General features: G+C 37.3%; 2 protein-coding genes across 3 annotated transcripts in view; both read right to left on the minus strand.

The window, feature by feature from the left end:
- Nucleotides 1-16,080, minus strand: part of LOC121322096 (S-methyl-5'-thioadenosine phosphorylase-like) — a 51,962-nt gene extending 35,882 nt beyond the window's left edge. The window contains exons 1-4 of one of the 2 annotated variants that reach the window (XM_041261617.1): nt 15,976-16,080; nt 11,180-11,266; nt 4,856-4,914; nt 866-1,033 (exon numbers count right to left, since the gene is read on the minus strand). In XM_041261617.1, coding sequence (XP_041117551.1) covers nt 866-1,033; nt 4,856-4,914; nt 11,180-11,266; nt 15,976-15,999 — 338 coding nt within the window. In that variant the 5' untranslated portion in view covers nt 16,000-16,080. The remainder of the gene's footprint in view (nt 1-865; nt 1,034-4,855; nt 4,915-11,179; nt 11,267-15,975) is intronic. The other variant, XM_041261625.1, reaches the window with a different exon arrangement.
- A 5,108-nt stretch (nt 16,081-21,188) lies between these two features.
- On the minus strand, nt 21,189-24,755 carry LOC121323843 (E3 ubiquitin-protein ligase Topors-like; the record flags this gene model as incomplete). The annotated part of the gene is made up of 2 exons (XM_041265162.1): nt 21,189-23,122; nt 23,215-24,755. Coding segments are annotated over 2 exons (1,920 nt in total), but the record flags the coding sequence as incomplete, so codon positions are not given.
- Between the last annotated feature and the right edge of the window lie 993 nt (nt 24,756-25,748).

Raw genomic sequence — 25,748 nt, forward strand, 5'->3', positions numbered from 1 at the left:
ACCTAACTACTTATCTAGTTTCTAATACATTTTATAATCCTGATGGAGTAAGTCTAATGAATGGCAATAAGCTATGAATTGTGGCAAAATGTTGTGTTTATCAGTTTGAACAGACTTCAGAGGCCACACATTCTTAACAATGTTTTCATTTATGTGTTAGTGATGTTCCAAAGTCTCCTCCTGCTAAAAGTTCAGCATTTTTCCCCATTCAATCTTTCTTGTTGATAGTAATATGACATAATCAATAATGTATGGCTTTTTACTCCTGGTGAAATGTGTCCAAAAAGATTTTCATTTTTGTTGAAATGGTTGCAGTTCCCTCGTTTTTACTTTTTCTGATGCTTATTTGTAATTCCTATTCCATGAATAAAATGTGTTTCCTAGTGTAATGTATGGCCATAGCACAGAGGGTCATTGGAAACAATTGGGTTTCCCCCCTAAAACAAACGGTGAAAAGAATGACAAGTGCCCCCAGTGGCTCATCCAGTAAAGGCACTACCATACTTTGAGTTCAGTGTGAACGGAACTTGCTCGTTTAGAATCCTGGTTGTGCTAATTTGCTGATCATGGCAGTTAACACACAGAGTGCTGCATTGACCTTTTGCGCAATTTCACAACCTTCACTGGTCATGCACCCCAGAAGTCGAGGCAGAGACTTCCCAAGCTGGACTCTTGCCCCAAGGGTTCAGTAGCTTGATAACATACGTAGGTTCAGCGAGTCAAAAGAGGCAATTATCTTGATAGCTTGTTGTCCTTCTGATTGGTAAGTAGGCACAGGGCAACTGTAAATACCTGTCAATGAACTGGCCAATAACAACAATGTCTCCAGGCTGAATCTCCTCCCTTAGTGAGCCACATGCTGTACCTGTCAATGAACTGGTCAATAATGACAATGTCTGCAGGCTGAATCTCCTCCCTTAGTGAGCCACATGCTGTCGTCACAACCAAGTGGGTGCAGCCTTCTTCTTTGAGTGCCCAAATATTGGCTCGATAGTTGACATTTGTTGGCATTATTGTGTGTTGCCTTCCATGTCTGAGAAAAAAAAGCAATAATAAAAAAAAAATGACATTCATATCACCATTATAATGCATTGGTTGCAACTACTAGATTTATAATTTTGCAGCATGCTAATTGCACTCACACTCTAAGTCAATGACAAAACATTCTCAATTGTTAAACCACAACACCTGCTATATAAACAGATTAAATACTATGTTCAGTGACTACTTCTATTAATGTTGAGAGTATATCTTTTGATTAGAGGTAGCCACTGAACACTTAAACTTACTGAAAACATATTATAACGTATTAAATCTTAATAAAACAGATGAAAAGCTAAAATTAACATATTAGAGGTAGCCACCAAACATTTATAAACATACACTGAAGAACAAGACTACCAAAACGTGTGTCAATGAATTTCTAACAACAAACAGTAACGAGATTTGTTATATATTTTCAAATTATGATATACTATTGTATATCCATCTCCATTATCCTAAATCTGCATTAACAACTAATTTTCAATAAAACAAATGTAGTTCTGTTACAAAAGTAAAAATAGAACTAAACTTTAACAGTGCAGCTTCCCAATCATGGTCCATGGTTGCCATCAGACCTGGGGTCAATTACAGTTACAACAATTCCAACGCTATGTTGTTCAATTACAATTAGTTACAATTATTCTGCAGTAATTGCAAATATAATTACAATTACACACAAATAGTTCCACACATTAACATGCTTATTCTGTTTATTCTACTAAGTAGTGGGGGTGAAGAAGAGCTACTTCCTTGTAGTGACCCCTGGGCAACGGCTCTGATGGCAAAAAGCTCTTCAAATCGAACTTACCATGCAATGCTTAAGCAAAGCGATGTTGGGCTTGGTTAGTACTTGGATGGGAGACCACCTGGGAATACTGAGTGCTGTAGGCTGCATGTTAAGCTCATACGAATATATATGTATATACTAAGTAGTAATCACAGGTACAAATACCGAAACATAATACATAAAACACTTTCAAACAAATGGGGCCACAAAGTGGTTGAAAATAAACATATTTCAATACCGATAATATCAAAGTCTTCTAAAACACAGAAATACAATAGCACAATTGCATTATCAAACACATATATAGACGTTAACAGATATTTACATTAGGGATGTCACGGTATACCGGTTTTACGGTAAGCCGTGGTATAAACTGCCACGGTTTTGAAACAACAACAATTTTTCTATACCATGATGACCGCATTCACGGTATCAGCGCGTTTTTGATTTCACAGTTTCAGTGAGCCGCACATAATAATGTATGTTTTTATTTATTTCACGCCTCATTAATGCAGTGGTTTCATTTGCATGGTACTGTCATTTATAAACTCTGTTACGTGTATAGAATATGTTTTAATTGAAGCTGCGTAATTTGTCCTAGTGCTAAACAAAACAATTGCGCTGCATGTTTGGTTTTGCCAAGATCGTACGGTATTGCAACTGCATCATAAAAAAATTACAGCTGTGTAAGGATTATACCTTTCTACCACAGAATATATTCTTTAAAAAAAAAATGAGCGAGAAGTGACTTATGATCAGTAAGTACACAACTTTATTTATGTATATTTAAGTATGATGCCAAATGTCTGGGAAAATATAAATCAAATTCTGTTTTTACGTAGCATGTGTAAACTGTACAGTATTACTGTAGATACCCTAACCCCTTTACAACCCAGTTTTTATTTTGCCTCTTGAAAATCAGGCTGTTACCACACAAGTGCATTTTCACCACTTTTTAATTTTTTTACTTGTTTTTGTGGAATCACCATAATCTTTACAAAGTAGAACACACAAAGTAGAACACACAGTACACATTGTGATTGAATACCTCCACAACAGGAAATTTGAATTTTGAATTTTCTTTTATGCAGAGCTAAACACTCCTGTTTAACTACACTTCCATTTAACTCAGATACTGCAATAAAAGAAGAATGTAGTCGTGTTGCTGCTAATGCATGAATATATTTTTTATTTATTTACACGTTCAATATTCCATTATGTATGTTAGGTGTGTGCACATTTATTGAAACAAGCCCATGCCTTTGATTGGTTGTACAATGTATAGCCCCTTTTTCATTTGCAAATGGAGATTTCAAAGCCAGACCAGTTCATTAGTGTGGTGTAATTAAATAGACATTCTGCTGTAATATTTTGTTTTTCAATTTTCAATGGAATTTTTTTATTTTCTCAATGTTTTGTAACAGAAATTTAACATTGAGACTTTTAAAGTTTTTTTTTTGTTAAATGACTTGACCACACTATTTCTTTTAAATAGCCATTTAAAAACAGATTACAAAAAAATTACATTATACCGTGGTATGACGATAACTGTGGAATATTTCTGGACGGTTATCATACCGTCAAAATGTTATACCATCACATCCCTAATTTACATATGAAAAGCAATAATTTACCTTAACTTAGTGGTGCTTTGCTTCACAATATCCATGGAGAAAAACAAGGTCATGTTATATTGTTTTACTATTCCATCATCAGCCACCTCAAAACTGAAATATTTCTATATTCATTGTGCACAGACTTTCAAGCCAATCTGGAAGTAATTGAACCTTCAGCTCCCCTGCGCATAAATGCTGACTTGTGACACCTCTAAAGTATTAAGTACAGTGTCACACCGAATTTGCATTATTTTGAGATGTGTTTTGATGTTTTAAAAGTACACCTCATTTATAATACCTAAAATTCACATTTTAAAAATACATTAATAATAGTGTAAGTAATCAGAAAAAATGCAATGAGCCGCTGACGGATGGCCAATAGTGCTTATTGCAGCATGCAAATAGCGTTTGGTACCGAAATACCAGTCAATGGAATAAAGTGATTATATAATACTTTCGTGTGTGTTGTTTGCCTAAAAGACTGACAATGATTGGTATGTATAAGGTTTGTTTTATCTTAATATAAAATAAACTTGATTATACTGCATTTGTATGTTTAGCAGTACTGGCAATAAAAAGTATTGCAAGCACACGTGAATTTTTGTTTTTTAATCCCACAATATGGAAATTATTATTGAGATCGAAATCATACCAAAATATCAATATTGGTGCACATCACTAATATAAACATATATTACATAACATTTTTTTTCAGAATGCACTAGGGGTAGTGTTCCAAGTACAATACAGTCAATTATCCTAACTAATTGGGACCGATACTGATTTGTATGGATAATCAAACAGATATTAATAACCTTTACTGTACCTTCAGTAACGTATAGAACAAAGTTAACTTTACGTAAACGGAAAACACAGCATAGCGGCCTGATTACAGTGTAATTTTTCCAGGTAAGAACATAACGGCCCATTACGCTCAACAGCGCTGGCAAGAACCTTGTAATGAAATACTGTAATTAAATGTACCATATACCAAACTTCAAAGAATACAGTACATTTCAGCAAAACTTTGGCACATTACAGAACTTCAGGAATCATTAAACTTCAAAATTTCAGTAAATTGTTTCTATACTTTGATACTTACTGTTAAGGCATTGTAATAATGTGCAATTGAAATTAATAAAATACAAGTTCTTAGCTGCTCTATAACAGACAGGATCTCCAGACCTTACTGAAAAAATAGAAGACAAATCAAGAACGAGGTGACTGTTTTATTTTTTATTTTTTTAACATGCATCAGTCTTTTTTCTGATCCTTTTTTTGGAAGCTAAAACCGTAATTCATCATGTGATTACAGCTGCGCACGGTTCATTAGACAGTGCTGTTGATCAAAGATCAGATAACTGACTCTCTACTGTATTCAAGAAGATATAAAAATAGGCCAGCTTACCTTGCCAGGAGCACACAGTCAACATTTTTTATCTTTCCCACTATCAGAGCATCTGAAGGCTGCAGTAAAAGCAAAAATACAACAACAAATCACTGTTGGTAAAATATTTACTTGGTGCATTGCATCTAAAAGTAATCCATACTGCCACAATGGACAATTTAACTATACAGAAGTATTCACCCGTGTCACATTTTTTTTTTTTATTCAAAGCTGTAGTGGTTAAACTGAACACTGATATATGAGGAGGAGGTTAAATGTCAGCAAAACTTGCAAAAAAAATGTACAAAATGAAATTTATTGGTTGCATAAGTATTCAGCCCCTTAAGTCAGTACTTGGTAGAAGCACCTTTTGCAGCAATTACTGCTATGAGTCTTTTTGGACAGGTCTCTACTAGCTTTGCATGATTTCCATTACATGAGAATAGATGTTAAACTTCACGCTGATTGGAAGTCGGCTCTCGCCAAGATAAGCACTAACCAAGATGTAGCTTTGCAGTAAACTAATGTGATCCATCTGCATCTCCATCCATTTGCGCTGCTTTCCATCTAATGTAGATATCCTTCTGCCTGGTGTTGAATGCTGAAGTGTAATGCTGACTCCAGGGATCAGCTTATTTTGCATCCCCAGCGCATCAGCACACACAACGGCTGTGATGCTGGCTCTGGGGATCAACCCTATGCGGTCTCCCCAGCGCATCAGCATGACAACCGTCTGGATTGAGCTATGTAGGGTACATCTCTGGGGTCTTCAAGTGGGCACCTTCCGTCTTCAGTGTTTCGTCGACTACCCCATGGCACCTCAAGAGGGCTCAACAGTGATTCTGCCGTCGCAGTATCACCCCCATCCATCCCCCTCTCAGCTCAGCCCAGCTTACTTACCTGTCAATCGGTGTTGCTTTCTTTCTATTGTGCTTGAGATCCCCATCCAGAATCTTTCTGTCTCAACCACAGCCAGCTGCTGCTCCTTTCTGCTGCTTCAGATAAGTTCTTCACTGTGCGATGCAACTCTTGGCCACTGAACCCGACGTCTCTGAGAAACCGGGTTGTAGAGTGAGCCACAAATCCTCGACAACCCACCTCCACTGGGTAAACTCTGACTCTCCATCCTCGCTGCTCTGCTTCAGCAGCTAGTTAAGCATACCAAAGTTTCTTCCTCTCATAAGCCTCATCCACAGCCTCTTCCCATGCCACGGTTAACTCTACCAGATGAACAAGGCGTGCTGATTAAGACCACAAGACAATGTCTGGTCGAAGGTTAGTAGTGGCAATCTCAGGTGGAAAAATAAGCCGTTGACCAACATCTGCCAGCATCTTCCAGTCTCTAGCAGCTTCCAGTTTTCCTGGGCAAGGCTTGGTTTTAACACCTTTTCTTGGTGGTTGCTCTCCTGGATGGAGGAATATTGCTTTTGTGTGTAATGCTTTGGTGGAACTGGTGGCAACTTATTGGTCAGGTTACACCTGTCTTCCAATGCTAAGGCCAAACATCGCAGCACCTGGTCATGGCGCCAAGTAAACCATCCTTGGCTAAGACCCACCTTACATCCTGTCAAAATGTGCCTTAATGTTGCAGGTGATGAACACAAAGGACATGAGGGATCCTCACCTACCCAGAGGTTTTGGTTCTGTGGTGATGGGAGAACATCATATGTTGATCTGATCCTGCTCTGTTCCATTGTCCATAGGTCTTGCCAGCCGATCTTGTGCTGTTCCACACTCTCCCATCTCATCCATTCTCCCTGCTTGGCCTGGAAAACTGCCTTTACACACATGATCCTTTCCTCCTGCTTTTGCACCTTGTTGACTGTTAGATTCCTCCGTTGAGCTTGGGTTGCCTTGTGCCATGTAGGAGGAGCTGAACTGTGACCAAGTTCTTTTCCATGCTGAATTCGACATTCGAAGGGCAGCCTTAGCATCTTCCACAGCTTTCTTTGCCGCCCATTTTCTTCCAGTTTTCAACACAGGTGCTGCCTCACTTATGCATTTTCCCAACCATTTCCTGACGTATGATTAAAGCTTCCAGCTTCTCAACTGTTGTCAAGGAAACCTTATACAGTCAGTGGCCACAGAAGTCTTGACAGTAGACCAAACTGAAAGCACCAGAGTTTCAGTTTGCCCGGTAAAGCGTTGCTGTCTATGCTCTTCAACTCTTCCACTGGTTGTTGTCTAACTTCTCTCACACGAACTGTGTTCTTTAGATCCCCGTCGTACCATCTCCCTAGACTTTTCCCAATGAAGCAGTTCTTTAATAGGTAGGTTGACAATCTCTGAGCAATAATGCTGAAGAAAATCTTGCCTTCTACGTTTAATAGGGAAATATGATTAAACTGATGATGCTTGTAAAATCTTTTTCTTTTGGTATAAAAGACTCCACCTGCTCGGCGCCATGCTCTTGGTACAACCTGTTTTTCCCATGCCACTTTCATCAATTTTCACAGGATTCGTAGAACTCCAGAAGCGCTCTTGTACACTCTATATGAAACTCCATTATGCTCTGGAGATGATGATGCCCTTGCTTTTTTCACAGCTTGCTCTACTTCTTTCCACTTAGGGGCACACTCCTCCATTTGGGTGGACTGATAGGATGTCTGAAGGAATTGACATAGGCTCCTGCCTTTTTTAATCTATGTTTCCTCTACATATCTCTCCAGCTCAAACTTAGATGATTTTAGTGTGCCATTTTTCTCACTGGTGAATATCTTCTTTACAAATTTGAATGGATCTTTATAAAAGTTAGTTCTCGCACACTCTTTCTTTTTGTAGCATTTCCGTAGGCGCACAGCTCTACGCAATGTTGCAAGCTTATCTTTTATGACCCTTTGTAACAGATTGAGTCCCTCCTTCTGACTTTGTTCTGCTTTTCTCCATTACTTCCTCAACTGCCTCTTTTCTCTAACTAAGTGTTCAATCTCCTGCTGCCGTCTAGACTTTCCAGGAATAGTTGGTACTTTTCCCTTCCTTTTTTCAATTCTAAACCTCTCACTTTCATATGTGTAGATGATGTCCCCAAATTTATCCAGCTTCTTTTCAACTGTTCCATTTAACCTTTCCAAAGTAAAACAGAGATCGGTGTTTACTGTGTCCCATGCAGTTTTCTCACAAGCTCTTGGCCATTTAACTCCAGGCTTGCGCCCATTGAGGTTCTTTTCTCTCTTACGATGGTTCATCTGACCGGGTTCGCAATGATCATTAGGTTCATCACTAGTTGTATCATCTATGACAGGGCTGCTGATATCCTGCAAACTGTGGTTTGCGCCAGACGAACGCTTGGAATTTAGACCGAAAAGTTACTTTTTTGTCTAGTCTGACCACAAAACCTTTTCCACATCTCTGCAGTACCATCTACATGCTTTTTCGCAAACTCCATACGTGCTTTAAGGTGAGGCTTTTTGAGTAATGGCTTCTTTCTTGTCACCTGTCCATACAGGCCAGCTTTGTGTAGGGACCGGCTTATTGTTGATGTGTGAACGCTGACTCCCATCTCAGACATAGAACTTTGGAGATCTCTCAAAAGTTTAATTTAAAAGTGTTGTGGAGTATGCTCTGGTGCCAACAAAATGTGAAAACTTTGCAGGGGGTGAATACTTCTGCAAACCACTGTATATACTATCCAGATTTATTTTATAATGTGTGTTAACTGCTTTTGCAATGATCTCTAAGTCCAATGTAATGCAATGTTTGTTTCAATTCTCCAGTCCAGATAGATTTCTGCCTGGCCAATCTTGCATTGCCAGGTGATTTCCCAAACAGAAGGTGCAGACACTGAAGATGCTTACGCTAATCACACACAAAAATTAATCCTCTAATCTAAACAATACTTAAAAATATCCTTTTCTTGCATTAGTATTAAAAACTAAAAACATTTAAGTGTTAAGTCTAGACTATACTACATCGTATTATATAAAATGCAGGTATTGCTATGTACACTACACTGGGATAGTGGGGGTTTAGTTATGAACTTAAATTGAAGTTACAAAATAACATTTTCCTCCATTTAGTGGGTTGAGGCAGAACACTGTGGTGGTTATATAGAACTATGATGGCAGTGATAGAATTTATATCAAAATATTCTTTATTCCAATACCCTGTACGACATACCAGAAACACCGGTGGGAGAAAGTAGCTGTTCGTTTAATTGTCCTTGTGTTCTGATGAGGCCTCACATAGATGACTCTTGCATTCCACTAGAACAGATGGTCAGATCACCATCCCATACACAACAGAGAGAGCCTCTTGTTAACCTTACATTTGAAATGTAAACAAGGGAAAGGAGGAGGTATTTTCTTGCAAGCTTTGTAATACAGTAATCCCAACCACAGAAAAAAAAAAAAAAAACTGATTCAGAATCTAGTAGACAGGGCAGGTACTGAGATAATATGTTATAGAAAGGATTTGTATTCTGAAAAGAGAATAAAAGAACACCTTGTTCACAAAAACTGTGTTACTAACTGAAGACATTCCATAGTCGTCACGTAATTTGAATGCTCAGTGTTGAATCTGCATGATGAACAGGATGCAGTTTCTGTTTGTTTGTTTGTCCAAAGGACATTATATAACATGTGCTGTTTATCTTACTCTTATGTCTTATGCTTCTTTCTAAAACTATTCCAGATGGAATCATCCATAGGGTGTTTTTAAATGAATTCATATTTTTGGGCCAGGGTGTATTTTCTTTCCCACTTTGTCTTGTAAATTGCTGCACTTTAAAATTGAGCGTCATGCTGTATTACTGGAATGACAGCATAGTGTATTATTTTAGCAGGCATTTGTATTCTTAATAAAGGAAACAGGAGAGTCTAAGGATTTACTATTACATATTTTAAAAGAGAGCTCGCTCATGTGACAGTTCGACCCAAAAAGTAAAATACAGTACTGAGATTTTTCAATTTGTACAACCCCTTTCAGTACCCTACATAGGCCTACTACCCCATTTTCATGATTTAGTTCAACTTTTCATTCAAAATTCTCTTTTTCAACAGTGAAACATATCTGATAATAATACAATTCATCAGAACCATGCTCCATATGACTATACAGATATTAGAGTCCCATTCTTATGAAATGTTAACCTCTGTGCCAGGCAGGATGCCACAGAACTCTCTTAAAGTGTATGAAGGTAGCTTCAAAATTACATTTTGTTAGCCCCTATACACTTTTAAGAGCTTTGCAATTGTATTGCCTCTTATTGCAGTTACTCGTACAATATATTGGGGTTTTTTTTGTGTTTTGTTTTGTGGTTTTTTTTGCTAAGTCTGCATTAGGGTGCTTTGACTGAGTGCAGAAACTGCTCTTCAGTTCTAGCTGCCTGTAGGTTACAGCAGATCAGCCCAAGTGCTTTAGTACAATATGCACCAACACCATTTAGTAAACAACTGGAAAGTTCAACTGTGCAAGGTAAACTGAGCACAGAAGCAAGAACATTGATTTTAAAGAGCAGATTTGCTGGTGGAGACCTGCTCAAATACTGCACTTTATTACAGTGTACTCCATTTATAAGAATCACTGATATAAGGATTCATCGCACATAGTGATCAAAACCACTGGAAGAAAATCATTCCTATACTAACCCTGCTAAAACACTCCACTTGTAAGAATCAAGCAATCCGCTTACAAGAATATTTTAGGGCAAACATACCCGCACAATGCAGTGGCGCAGTCACTGTTTGATTAAAAATTTGTCCAGTGTTCCCTGCGTAATTGCACAATTCACGCTGCATACATGCTTAATCACACGAGATGTGATCAAAATCAAACATCTTTATTGGCTGTACACGTCATTGCACTTGATCAAGTACCGTATTACATGTAGTCAGTCATGTATTACATTTTGCGTTCTCTGTTAGTGAAAATTTGTTTCAATAAAGTGAATAAACATTAAATATATACTAAGTACAGCACATTGTGTGGCAGCACCTGAGGAGGGGGGGAGAGCGGGGAGGTAATTGTGGAGCTTTGCATCTCCGCCTAGTGAAAAACTAAGGATTTGCATCAAAACTAAAAAATAAGTAAGCCACAGATGCTTAAATGCAGTGGTAGTCGTGACAGTAGCCTAGAGTAAACACAGGCTCATGATCATATAACAAGCTGCATACCCACAAGGACTCGTTTTGATGTATTGTCCTCTGTGATTGAGCGCCATTTACATTTGTATACTGCATTTAAACTGCTAATTTGCTAATTGTAGTCATATCTGACCACTTTAAAGAATCAACCGCTTATAAGAATCAAATCATCTGGGATGGATGTGATTCCAGTATATGGAGTGCACTCTCTAAAGAAGCCCTGCCATTAGTGGACATTATTATTATCACCGATTATGTGACACACCTTTCCATAGGGGGTTTCAACATATCTCTCGCTTCTTCCTTCCAAGATATCAGGATCATCCAGACCCGAACCACCAATGATTCCAATCTGTAGAAATAAGTGACAACACATCTCAAGTTATCAACACAGACACTGCAGCAGAATCAACAATTTTACTTTAAAACGTCAGCCAGAGACTACAGTAAGACTTTCTTAAGGCTTTTAAAAATAAAAAGTTAAACTATTGTAGAGTTAAAAGTATTTATGTTGAAATGTCTATGAGCTGGTCACCAAGACCTACTGTACAGTGCATGTACGAATGTTGTACCTAGACAGGAGTTCATTATTAACTTGGTCAAATAAAACAAGTGTCGATATATAAAAAATTTGAATAATCAGTTTGCTATGGAACTCAAATACTATACGAGGTGTCACATTGATTCCAACAGCCTTGAAGAAAATCACTGCAGTATTACACTGCACATGTGCAACACACTGTATGGCAACAATTAAAAACATCACAAAGCTGGAAACTCACCCACTACAATGTCTACTCATATACTATACTGTGCAACAGTACCTTGCTTATATCCATTACTTTACATTCAAAACATTAATACTGTACAGTTTACAACTTACTGAAGTATTCTAATCTTATGCTTTTTATTTCTATTTTCGAAAAAGCCATTCTTTCTAAGCCATGCTTCTAATTTTCCATCGGCATCAATAAGAAAGCAAATTAGGCGCCCAATACATTACGAAATCATAGGGATTTCCCAGTTTTTAGTTTCTTTCTTTGGAAACTCCAGATTGGTTTTGTTTTACTTAATTCTTGCTAATATGACAATCTTTTGAGAAAACTGCATATATACAAATCTAAATGATACGAACTGTTACATCCGATCTCTTTATTGTTTCTTATGAAGGTTATACAGGTATAAAAGTGTATGCACTCCATAGGTTGCAAAGCATTAAACCACAGAATATTCAGATGGTATGTTTAAAAACAGCTGCTAAAAATAACTACCATACTTTGTTTTTGGAAGGAAAGACAGCCCCTACAACAAACAAACCAATGTATTAAGTAACTCACACTTGGACATGAACAAAAGGGGTCTATCAGATTTAAATTTTACAAGTGGGCTGTTGTACACATAGCTCTGCAGATTTAATGAATTAATCCCAAAATACAATTTTCACAAGCGGAACAATCGGAAGACAGAGCTCAAGCTAAAATGTCTGTGACATGTCGATACAGTAGGTTTCTTTCTAAATATATTACAGTAGAAATAAGTGTGATATACAGTACACCATGGTTTCACACTGGGATAGAGGTAGATTTTCTCTCTCTCTCTATATATATATAAGGGCAGTGGTTTGAGAAATTCAGTGGGAATCATCACACAAACGCCTATGTAACAGGCATGTGCAGTAAAAGAAAAGATTGCAATCATTCAGCATAAAGTTGCCGCCACCTTGTGGTTTCCTTGCAGCATGTGTTTTTTTTTTTTGTTTTTTATTTTTTTGTTTGTTTTTTTTGTTTGTTTTTTTTTTTTTTTCCAGCGTTTCCTTTCATACAGGTACGAATGTAACCATTACATTGCCCGACAATCTAATTGTAAGATTCCACAGACCGTAATGCAACTGGGCAGGTTTGCTGTACCTTGAATGACCAAAATCACCAAATATGAGATCCTAGCACCTCCTAGTTCTATGCATCTCAGTAGGTCAGACCTTTGAAATTAAAGTAACCCAGAAACATTTTTTTTAAATGTGGTTATTCTGAGTTTGAATGCAAAAAAACACAATTGTTGCAAAATGGTTTCTGTGAGCATGTCTTGGCAGACCGTTGCTGCTCTGCAAAATACAAATACCCAATTCTCAGTTTTTCACAAAAATGTTAGTGCTTCAGCTTCTTCTGCTAGGGGATTCCAGGTTTTTGCTTCTTTGAAGGTTACTATGACAGGGTGTTGCCCTCTGTCTCGTGTTACTTTCACACAGGGGAGTCAGTGCCAAGCCTGTGCTGTAGGAAGTGTGTGTGTATATGGGGCAGGGCGATGGTTCCTGCACATATTGTATCCAGGCTGGGACAGATAGCAAGAACAACTGCTGTTTTGGTGTGGATCCTAAAGCTGAAAGTAAGTAACAAAATTAAAAAACAAAGCAATGCCCAAATCACAACTAATCTTCAACAGCAGTTAGGCTTGCTTTTTTTTTTTTTTTTTTTTTTTAAATTAAATGCCAACTCATAGTAAATAACACACCTGAATCACAAAATAATTGCTGTTGAATACCACTGATGTGAAGCCAAGCTTAAGGTTTAGCAGAGTCATGCTTCCCAAGAAAAAATATTGCCATGAAAGTATCGGTGAATTTTCAGAGCTTGTGGGCTTGTGATCTTACAGTCCATGGTAGGGTGGTGGTGTTTTCTGTAGGGCTGTTCCAATATAATATGTTTAGAGGTTCTATTTGTAGGGAAGAGCCACATAAAGCATAATTTACACCCCCCCACCCCCCCTCTGGTAAACTGCTTAGCTGTCCGATACTGTTATAACTTGAAGTGAAAAAGTACAGTGTAGTACTCCATGCGGGAGTTAGGGTTTGTTTATGTTTTTATTTTAGGTTTGTTTTTGATTTTACCAATAATCTTACCGTAAAATGGCACTTTTTCCCCCTTGTCTGCTTACAAGGGACAGAAACGAATCTTTCACATTTGGTGCGCCATGTACAAGCCCTGAAAATCGTCTTTATATTAATATATATATATATATGCCTATATATATATATATATAATATATATATATATATATATATATATATAGATATATATTATGAAATTGGAGTGGAGACTTGATAAAGGTGTTGGAGTAGTCGACCGCTAGACAGCAAAAAACAACCCGCTTGTGGACAGAAAGCAACCGGATGGAGGCAAGTAGTGGGGTTGCCCACATGAGAACCAGAGGTATCGGAACTTGAGTTGGTCTTGGCAAAAGTGAAATGGCCGGTACCACAGAGAGGGTGCAACCGCTGTAACAAGCGTGGCAGGAGCTACAGAGAAGGGGGAGACGAGGAGCCCGCTGACACCACAGCCCCGACCACCACCCCTGTGAACCACTCCAGAGCCAGTATTAATTAAAATATATCAATTATAAAAATAAATTATTAATAAAAAATTAAAATGAAAAGGTTGGTCCCTTGCCCCGTGCTCCTAGTCGGGGTGTCTGGACCTCCAGTCGCTGGGCCTAGAGACTAGGTCAGTGCACCACCAGGCACAGTTGTTCGCCTGGTCCCCTACATCACTCCACCTGAAACCCAAGGCTTCACTCTACGGTCAGCAGGCATCGCAGGCCTTTCCCCTGCCTTTTATTTAGTTCCCCCTGGACGATCAGACGTCGCTAGGATTTACCAAACTCATCGTCAAAACAGTTCAAATGTATTTTAAATGGAAGCATATTAAAATGTAGAGATGTGTTTAATTGCAGAGCATTAACCGAGACAGTGTTACTGTAGGTGCAGAAATGAAGTGTGAAACACCTTTTTTTTAAAACCTGACTTTAAACAAAAAAACTGATTTTAAAAAATAAATAAAAAAATAAATCATAACCTTGCTTTGAATTTTTTTTAAATTTATTTTCAGATACTGCTAAATGAATATAAAAGCTGATCTTTTTTTCTGCCTCAACACCGCAGCACTGTATATGTTGGAAACTTTTCTTTTTATCCCTTGGTCCCACACATTTTCAAGCAGATTCAATTAACTGACTGAAAAATATTAAGTAAAAAATAATACTCTCATTAATCCAGACCCTATTCAGATTAGTGGTTTATTTAGTATGGATTAATTTATGTACCATACAGAAAATTACTATTCTTTGTTATATATTGTGGTTGAACCTAAGCATGCGTAAGATACGACCCTGTTGTGGGTTACTGCTTACCTGTACAATATGTGGAACCCCCCCCGCCCCCCCTCATTTCCGTACAGTCATTTGTATCCTAAATCGATAGATTCAGCAGCTAGGGTTTTAGTTACCTTCACCCAGTACTCGAATTGAAGGAGAACGGCGTTTCCCTTGTCAACAGAAAAAAAAAAAAAAATCAGCTATGGTGCTTCCTGCAGGACACCTAACTGGGTGTTCTCTCATTAAAGAGTTACGTTATTTTTAACTTTATTTTTACCGTTTTTGTGTTGTGTAAACTGATATTCTGTGGAAAGTGATTTATTTGCACACACATGGCGTTATACAATGAGTAGTAGCAGCAAAACCAAAAGTGGATAATCTAATATTTGTGTATTAATTTAAAATGGGATTGTCTGGACAGTGAAAGAGAAAAAAAGGAAACAGGGCTTATACCAGCTGTGCCAAGTCATAGTTGTTCAGGCAGACTGTACCTAGGCAGATAGTGTCAAGAGAAGATAATAACTTCTCTATTATCACCTGAAGGTCGGCATCTTTGGAACTGGAAAGCCTGTCATCTTTTGCTTGTTATAAAATGTGCCGGCCATCATTTAGAAGCATCCTCTACACCAAGATTAGCACAGTTGAGGGACAAATCTGAAGACCTCAATTTCAAGCACTAAAATCGTTGAGTACAGGGTCCATTTATAAAATCTTATGGAATTTATTTAATTTTGCCTTTTTTTTTATTTTTGGAAAGAAGTTTAATCTCTATACTTGAGTAATCATTTCAAACGATGCTGTCTATAAAGATTACCTTGGAGTACAATTTGACCCCTAAGAACATAATTAATCCGTCATTTATCACACTGTTACTCTTTATGCGGATACTGATTTAAAATGTTTAAATCATATTACCTTAACCTGTACCGCTGCGGCCATTTCTTCAGAGAAAAAAATAAAAAAATAAAACAAAACCACTTCTACTTCCTTCCTGTGTCAGCTCTGCTCTGGTTAACGTGTTACAGAAATATCGCCCACTAGTGCCATTTCATAGAAGCTATAGCGGCTGTTTTGTTAAGTACTTGATAATCACTGCAGAATTACAAAAATATATGAAACGTGTTAAAACATTTTTTTTTTACAACGGCCTCCGTGCATTTGTGACTTTGAGAAAATTGAGAGGCGTTTCCACGGAACCAGAAACCGCTGCACTTGTTACAAAAACTTTGGAGACGTTTTGGAACATAGCTACTGCTGCAACATTATAAAAACTGAATGTGCATACAAATGAGCTGCTCTGTATACTGTCACTATGAAAATCAAAACATCTAACAGTGTATGATCATCTGTTTAATGTATTCCTGTTTATGTGAAATGTCACAAAGGGTCCTATTCAGATTATCTGTTTACTGTACGTCTGTCAGTGTTTAGATCAATTGATACACCACAGTAACTTTTGTTTTTACAGTGCAACAAGCAAACTAGTTTTTGGGTGTAATTTGTGTGTAACTTAATTATCAGTATATGGTGTCAACTGACATATTTACAAAGGTGCCATTTAATGTGTTGCTGTCAACATGAGCAAAAAAAAAAAAAAAAAAAAAACATTTATACTATAATTGCACTTCACCAGGAAGATATTGTAATTTTAAAACGGCTTTTAAGGAAGTATTGTTGAACAAATCTGATTTCAGCACATCCAAAAATTCCTAAAACCATATCTTCTCATCTAAAGTCTGAATATGTTGTAGGAGTAATTCAGCAGCATAGGTTACAGATCTTCTATCTTAACAATTTCCTACACATCCACTTTGAATATAAGACAATGTTTATCACCTTTTTAAACTATTAAAATGTCAGCCACCTAAAAGATCAGTACATTTCATTAATTTTTACTACCCACGAACCTTTTTTATAGAAAAAGGTCCAGAAGCTTTAGAGAAATAAATGATCATACACTGATTTTCAAAGAAAAAGTAGACTTGATTTAATGCTAATATTAATTTATTTTATTTTCCATGTTTAAACCTTTACAGCTAAGGATAAAAGATTGAGATGTGTTCCTACGGCAGCTCCCCTGGAGGTTAGTGCTAGAGTGTGTCAAGGGTGTTATCAAGTGGCCCCCACTCTACACCACCTCATGTTTAAATATAAAAGGTTGAAATTAGTTACAATTTTTACTGAGAAAACAGGAGTTTTACAATTAGACTTACTTTCTTTTAAAAATATATAGTAAAACTACAGTGCATGAATTAAAGAGTTTTAAATTCATCCCAAGTGTTAAATGTAACTTATTTGAACTATAAATCAACAGTTTCTGTAGCAGTGCCAGTCAGGTATGTTTTGGCAGCAATTCAAAACCGGTCAAGCTAACTGGTTGTTATAAACTTTCCTCAGGCAAGTACTTGAAACCAACTTAGAAAGTGATGTCAGGAGTACATATGAAATACAGGAACGTCACACGCCCAAAAGTATAAAACATTACTGTAACCAATTTAATTGCTGGTTTCTCAAACCCACGCATTGAAAGAGACAACATAACTGGGTAATGATAATGTTGAAATCCCCAAAACGGGACTGAAAAGTAACATCTCCCAATTGTCAGTATACATATTGTATTGTGTGAGGTAACAGGTTCCCTAGTGGATGCACCATTCTACTACTACAGTACTATTTATTTTCTTTACTATATATATTACAACGGTTAGAAAGAATTGATAGCTAGTAACCCCCCACAATATATCGTCAATGTGCCCACTACACAAGGTACACAAAATAAATTTGAACCAGGCCATGTTTTGTAGGACAGAAACAAACTTTTGTTATTTCTAAACTAAATAAATATGGGATTTTATTTAAGACCTTACTGTAATCTTTCAAGTTTTTTTTTTTTTTTGTTAAAACTAGCTAAACAACCCAAATCATGATTTAAAATACCTGATAGGTGTCAAATTTTACAAAAAAAAAAAGTTTTCAAACATATATACTTTTTTTAACCATTCAGTAAACAAAGACCAAGCATCAACACTTCTAGTTTTGTAAATATGACAAACTTTTTTTTTTATTATTTATTTTTTGCATTACCTAATACTTCATAGAAATATTTTAAGTTTTTATCACCATCATTAAATGTGCCATTTGTGCTGACAGGAATAATAATAAAAAATGCACAAAACATGGGTCATTCCATTTGTGCTGACAGGAATAATAATAAAACAATGCATAAAACATGGGTCATTCCATGTGGAATCAACGGGGATCAAAAGAGCATCTCTTCACAATTGCATGAAAATTAGTAAGAAACTAACCTAGTTTTATTTTATTTTTTCCCCCCACTTTGTTCCCGAGATATGAGATTATAATGTTTTGGCTATTGCAGTCTTCAACAACTTCTGTTCCAATTAAGCTCCTTTACTCAAATATTGTAAAGTCACATTTCACCAGATCATAAAATCACTACAACCTCTGACCTACTGTCAATCACCTTTACCGGCCCCTATAGTCTCTTAAATAATACCCTCCAGTCCTGGCCATCTGGTATTAAAACAGCAAAACTGTGAAAGTTTAAAGGTCATACAAAAATCTCAAGAACTGAAGGTGGCAATGACATTCTGTTAGATATATCTACCACTAAAATACTTTCTTACAAGGTTAACTTAAAAAAATAAATAAATAAAAAAGTACAAAACATGTTTTTGAGCAAGTGTACGTTGTTTATATAACATATAGTATATAGTTTAATATATATATATATATATATATATATATATATATAAAGTTTATTTTCTTTATTTATTTATATAGCAGCTGTGTCCCAAAGCGCTTTACAATACAATAATCAAAAATAGAATACAGTAAAATTAAACAGATTACAGAAAAAATTGTAAAATGATAACAAGTAAAGGAACAATTCAATAATTAAAACCAACAAAATAGATTGATATAGATACATAGAATCAGGATTCAAAAGCCAATTTAAAAAAATAAAAATCTTAACTTAAAAACATTAAGTGACTCTGCTTCCCTTATGTCAGATGGCAATCTATTCCACACGCTTGGTGCGTTATAACTGAAAGCTCTTTCACCCTTTCTCTTTGTCTAAGTCTTTGGAATAGCAAGGCGGACAGAATTGTCTGACCTTGGAGCACAGATAGGTGCATATGGGGACAAGAGCTCTTTTAAATAATCAGGGGCCAGACCATGGAGCACCTTATAAGTTGGCAGGAAAATCTTAAAATCAATTCTAAAATGTATTGGAAGCCAATGAAGTGCAGCGAATACTGGCGCTATGTGGTGTCTTTTCTTTGTTCTACACCCTGGCTGCTGCATTTTGAACAAGTTGCAAACAGAATAAAATATGATTTGGTAGCCCAGATAACAGCATTGCCGTAATCCAGTTTAAATGGCATAAATGCATGAATTAACTTCTCAGTATCAGGCAGTGATAGAAAATACCTAATCTTAGCAACATTACGTAAATGATAAAAGGACAATTTTGTGACATATATACTTTTTTTAACCATTCAGTAAACAAAGACCAAGCATCAACACTTCTAGTTTTGTAAATATGACAAACTTTTTTTTTTATTATTTATTTTTTGCATTACCTAATACTTCATAGAAATATTTTAAGTTTTTATCACCATCATTAAATGTGCCATTTGTGCTGACAGGAATAATAATAAAAAATGCACAAAACATGGGTCATTCCATTTGTGCTGACAGGAATAATAATAAAACAATGCATAAAACATGGGTCATTCCATGTGGAATCAACGGGGATCAAAAGAGCATCTCTTCACAATTGCATGAAAATTAGTAAGAAACTAACCTAGTTTTATTTTATTTTTTCCCCCCACTTTGTTCCCGAGATATGAGATTATAATGTTTTGGCTATTGCAGTCTTCAACAACTTCTGTTCCAATTAAGCTCCTTTACTCAAATATTGTAAAGTCACATTTCACCAGATCATAAAATCACTACAACCTCTGACCTACTGTCAATCACCTTTACCGGCCCCTATAGTCTCTTAAATAATACCCTCCAGTCCTGGCCAGTTCATGTTTTTCTAGCCGGCCTTGCGCAGGTAGCCGTTGAACACCCATGGACAAGGCGTCCCGCCAAATGTATCTTTCATTCAGGCCCTGATCACAGTTCATTAAATCTTGCAATTGCAATCAATAAATCATTCATTGTGTATTCTCCGTGTTGAAATGGCATTTCAGCTCCACAAAACAGCATCACCTGTTGACAGGTTACAGTCTCATCATGACTTTCCATAGGAGCACCGACTTGTTTAGAACAGTTCAATCTCAGTAACATGAATGACTGTAAACTATGGAGCACCATTTGTGCTAAAACTATAGCCGTTAGTTTGTCAAAATTAAACAGATTACAGAAAAAATTGTAAAATGATAACAAGTAAAGGAACAATTCAATAATTAAAACCAACAAAATAGATTGATATAGATACATAGAATCAGGATTCAAAAGCCAATTTAAAAAAATAAAAATCTTAACTTAAAAACATTAAGTGACTCTGCTTCCCTTATGTCAGATGGCAATCTATTCCACACGCTTGGTGCGTTATAACTGAAAGCTCTTTCACCCTTTCTCTTTGTCTAAGTCTTTGGAATAGCAAGGCGGACAGAATTGTCTGACCTTGGAGCACAGATAGGTGCATATGGGGACAAGAGCTCTTTTAAATAATCAGGGGCCAGACCATGGAGCACCTTATAAGTTGGCAGGAAAATCTTAAAATCAATTCTAAAATGTATTGGAAGCCAATGAAGTGCAGCGAATACTGGCGCTATGTGGTGTCTTTTCTTTGTTCTACACCCTGGCTGCTGCATTTTGAACAAGAGTCTTTAGAGCGATGTTTCTGCACATGCGCCAACGAACGGGACAGTGCTCAGAAAGCAGCATTTTTCATAATAACTATGTATTGTCATAATTTGCTAATGTTGCCATTATCTTCAAAAGGCCTTGGGCAAATGTGAAATCTACTTCAAAAGTTTTATGCATTTTTTTAACATGGCGAAAACCAGCAACATTTCGTACGCCTGCATTGACTCTCCATAGAATTTTTTTTTTGGACAAATTGACCAATTCACAAATTCACAAACAAATTGACAAATTAACAAACAAATTGACAAACTAACGGCCGGATAATTTTGGCACAAATGGCGGAACATAGTAAACAATGTAAATCGCATTTTAGGCAACACATTTTTTATCAATAATAATAATAATAATTCATGATAAGTCATCACAAAGCACTGTACATAAAAGAAAAAAAAAAACAATAAGAAATCAGGGCTATTCCATGGACATGTAACATGTTTACATTGGTAGTCATTGTGGTAATGGTGCATCTTAATACACAATTTTACACATCAAGTACAAGTTCAATTTTACACTGAACACGTTCATGAAATTTGTCAGTTAAATTTCAGCAAATCAATGATGGTACTAAGATGCTGCAGTTGCAATAAAAACATAATTCTCTCCTGAAATTAAACATGGCCAGAGATCAATTACAATAAAATGTATTAATGCAAAGATGATCAAGATTAATTTTATACAGATTCAAAGGCACCCTCACAAAATTGAACCCAGGTGTGTTGATTTGTCACCATTTAGTATTTACAAGAATTCCATTACTTTATCTGAATTTATTTATTTGAAAAGCCTCTGGCTTTATTCCCAGGAATAATTTATGACCTAAGCGTGCATTTTTTGTAAACACAACAGGATATTCTGCAACCCTTTAAAGCATAAAACAGCAGCTACTCAGAGCACCCTGAGAATTCAGTACAGTATTTGTAGCCCATCTTGGTGGTGTTTGTAATGGCGAGTACCCTTACTATTAAAAAAAACTAAAATGCATGAATTATAAAGTACAATTATATAATTGCACGCACAGTGAAGCCTAAAAGACAAAGGCTCCTTTAGTCTAGGTAATAACAGACAAATCATTTCATTAGAGAAGTATCAAACATAACAATAAACATGTTTTTGACAGTTCTATTTTATAGTACCGTGTCCCTAAATTAAGTATGTATGGAAAAAGAAAGGTCTCCCGCAATAGTAATATGTTACATATTTTATATCTTTTGACAGCTCTGCAGTTGTTGCACTCTATTATCATAATACCATAAATGTTCAATATGAAAAATTGACAGGTTTATTTGAGAAGTGTTTTAGCAAATCTTAGCATGAAGTCCTGTGTTGAAGGACTTAGAAATACAGTTGCTTTTTTAGGGGAGTTTTCTACACTACTCTGTTCCACTAATTCAGTTTCTTCTGCATTTGAGGGGCTGCCAGACCCAGTACTGCTCTCATCACTGAAGGCAAGAGAAGTCCAGCAGCTTATGCTTTTAATTGTGTCACCTGTATCAGTAGCTTCCCTGCCTTTAGTCAAAACATCATCCTCTGAAATAGCAGATGCACTGTGCTCAGCTAGAACATGACTTTCATATACAGTGATATCACCCAAGCTGCCGGTGGTGCTGGAGACCTCATTTTTATTGCTGCTGTCGCCCTGGTAACTTGCTTCTGCTGTTTGATCACTTCCAATTCCAGTATAAGATCTTGTTTCACTGACATGTTCATGCCAGGGATGAAAGTGATCATTTTCCTTCTCTGCTTGATCACTTGTTTCCCCAACATGATCACTTGCTTCTACTGCATGATCACTGGCACTGTCAATAGGGATCGATGTCCTGCCTTTTCCCTGCTTCTGTGGCGCTTGCATTTTTTCTTTCGTTTATGCTTCTTGTTACAGCGTCTACTCTCTCCTGTTGCCTTCCCGTCATAGACTATTTCCACACTCAGACTTCTGCTCTTCTTCCGAGACTTTTTGTGATGCCACTCACTGCTCCCACTCTTTTCCAGAAGGCTGCATGAACGTGATGTGTAGGACTTTGTGGTCACTTCTTTTGATGTGCCTTCCAGATGACGGGTTTTGTATTTTCTTTTCCTACTGGGTTTATCACACCTGGATCTCCAACGGGCAGAAAGGGAAGCCCTGGAACTGCTGCTAGAGATGCTACTCGACCTTCATCTTTCCCTATGGTGGTAATCCTGGTGGCTGCTGCTGCTTCTGTTGGTTCTACTGTTTGAATGAGATCTGGCCCTATAATCTGGGCTCACATAGTAACTTTCACAATAGGACCGCTTTTGAATGTACAATGAATCCCCCTGTCCCTGCTGTAATGGCTGTAGGAGTCCAAGTGGTATGAATAGGATTTTTCATGACTGTGCCTGACATAACTGTTGTTGTTATGTCTGCTCCGTTGCCACCCCATGTCTCTTGAAGGGGGATAGTCCCTGCTGCATGATCTTGATTGCTGCCTTCCTCTTGAAAGTGTACTGTCACTGTTCAGTGATGTTGTCGTGCTTTTTATTGGCCAACTGTTCTCTGTGCTTTTGTTCTTCTGTCTGGATCTTTCTTTACTCCTCAATCGGTCTCGCCTGTGGTGCCTTCTGTCGTCATGCGCATGCATCCCTTTGCTGCAAATATTGCTGGTGTCGGTCCCTCTTGAATTCTTGTCTCTGTTGGAAGGCCTATGCGTAGGAGAATGCCTGGCCTTGTCTGGCAAATTCGACTGGTCTCTGTCCTTACTGGCTTCTTTCTTATTGGATGTTTTATGCCCATGAGGGGACTTGTCTTTGGACACAACAGAACACACAGAGGAAGGAGGACTGCTGATGCTTGGAAATCGCAAGTGCTGTGGTTGAGCAGGGACCTCTGTGCTTTCATTGTGGACAGACTCCTCAGAGTCAGAAGACAGTTGGACAAGCTCAGGTGTCCTTTCAGCCAGGGGCTTGACAAAGCCCACAATAACACAGTCTTCATCAGTGGAAGATGCATCGGCCCCTTCATTGGCTGATGGATCAGTCTTAACTTGAGCACTTTCCTGCACTGAAGGCCTTATCTGTCCTTCCTCATCACCACTGGTCACAGATTCAGATTCATGGACAGAAAACATTGCTGGCTGCACCTGCTCCATTGCCGAGCAAGATGGGCCAGGAGTTTCATCATCCCAGGAAGCCTGGCTGAGACCACTGCCAGCCATGGAATGCGTCCCTTGATCCTCTTCAATGTCAGCTTCATCAGTCGAAATACTGATGACTGAAAATTCTGAACTGCTCCATTCCTCATAGGACACCGCTGCACAGTCATAAACAGGATGCTGATCATAAGCACCCATATTGTAAGGAGCCCGAGCAAAGCTGATGAACTCAGTCTGGGCTCGCCTCCTTGCTGCAAGTTGCAGCTTCATGCGTTGAACTCCGCGATCACGCTGGGGAGGAGCATTTCCGGTCAGCCCTTCAAACAAAATTCCATTGTCTGGGGGTGGGGAAGTCCTTCTTGACATTATTGTGCGATACCTGTGCCTGTCATGACTGCCAAAGGAACCATTCTCAGTCGGTCGTAAAACTAATTCTTTAAAGTCGTTCTCTGCTTCTGTGGTGCGGTAGACCGAATCAAAGGGCTGCCTGCAGAGCGGGCACTCTGCTTTGTTTTTCCACCATTCATGGATGCATCGATAACAAAACTTGTGCAGACAGCGGTCCAGGTAGGCCACGTTATTGAATCTGTCCAGGCAAATGGGGCACTTGGAATCAGGAGAGGCTTCTGCAGACACCGTCTGTGAAAATTTACTTGATCCACCTTTGGGTATACTTTTTTTTGTGCATTCTCAGCTGCTTCTTTGTAGATGCCATGATCTGTATATAACCTAAAAAAAAAAAAAAATTTAAATCAATGAATGAAAACTTTTTTTTTTTTTAAGGTTTTTCATAAATATTGATTACATACTAAAAACCTTAGGGCGCCAATTCAGTAGTTTTTTTGTACTGTACTCGTTAAATATTTTTTATTTATTTTAGATATATATATATATACCCACACATACACACGCTCCCTTGAGAAAGATATCTACAACATATTGAAACGTTGGGCAGCTGGCTCTCTTTTACCCCATAGCCATTGTATCATTTCAAATTCAAAGTGCTGGAATAAAGAGCCAAAACAACATAAAATGTGTCACTGTCCAAATACTTTTGGAGTTCACTCTGTGTGTGTGTGTGTGTGAGAGAACGAAAAGAGAACGGGAAAGAGTGTGTATATATATATATATATATATATATATATATATATATATATATATATATATATATAGCCTGATCGGTACTTTTATACATGAACTATTTTATACATGATATTCAATGTAATAAATAAGTATACTGTTATACAGCCCACAACCCTTAGATTGATACAAGTTGGAAGAGTAAAATACAAAGACTAGTAATTTTCTGAATGGTACATAATTTAATCAGTACTCAATAAACCACTAAAAAAAACCATTTCAGAACAAGGTTATGATTTATTTATTTATTAAATCAGTTTTTTGTCTATAAATCAGGTTTAAAAAAAGGTGTTTATCGCTTAATTTCTGCACCTTCGCTAACACTATCTCTGTGTAATACTCTGAAATTAAACATATCTATATTTTAATATGCTTCCATTTAAAATACATTTGAACTATTTTGACGCAGAGTTTGGTAAATCCTAGCAACGTCTGATCCTCCAGGGGGAACTAAATAAAAGGCAGGGGAAAGACCAGCGATGCCTGCTGACTGTGGAGTGAAGCCTGGGGTTTCAGGTGGAGTGATGTAGG

The sequence above is a fragment of the Polyodon spathula genome, chromosome 1, assembly GCF_017654505.1.
Source record: "Polyodon spathula isolate WHYD16114869_AA chromosome 1, ASM1765450v1, whole genome shotgun sequence".
NCBI classification, from domain to species: domain Eukaryota; kingdom Metazoa; phylum Chordata; class Actinopteri; order Acipenseriformes; family Polyodontidae; genus Polyodon; species Polyodon spathula.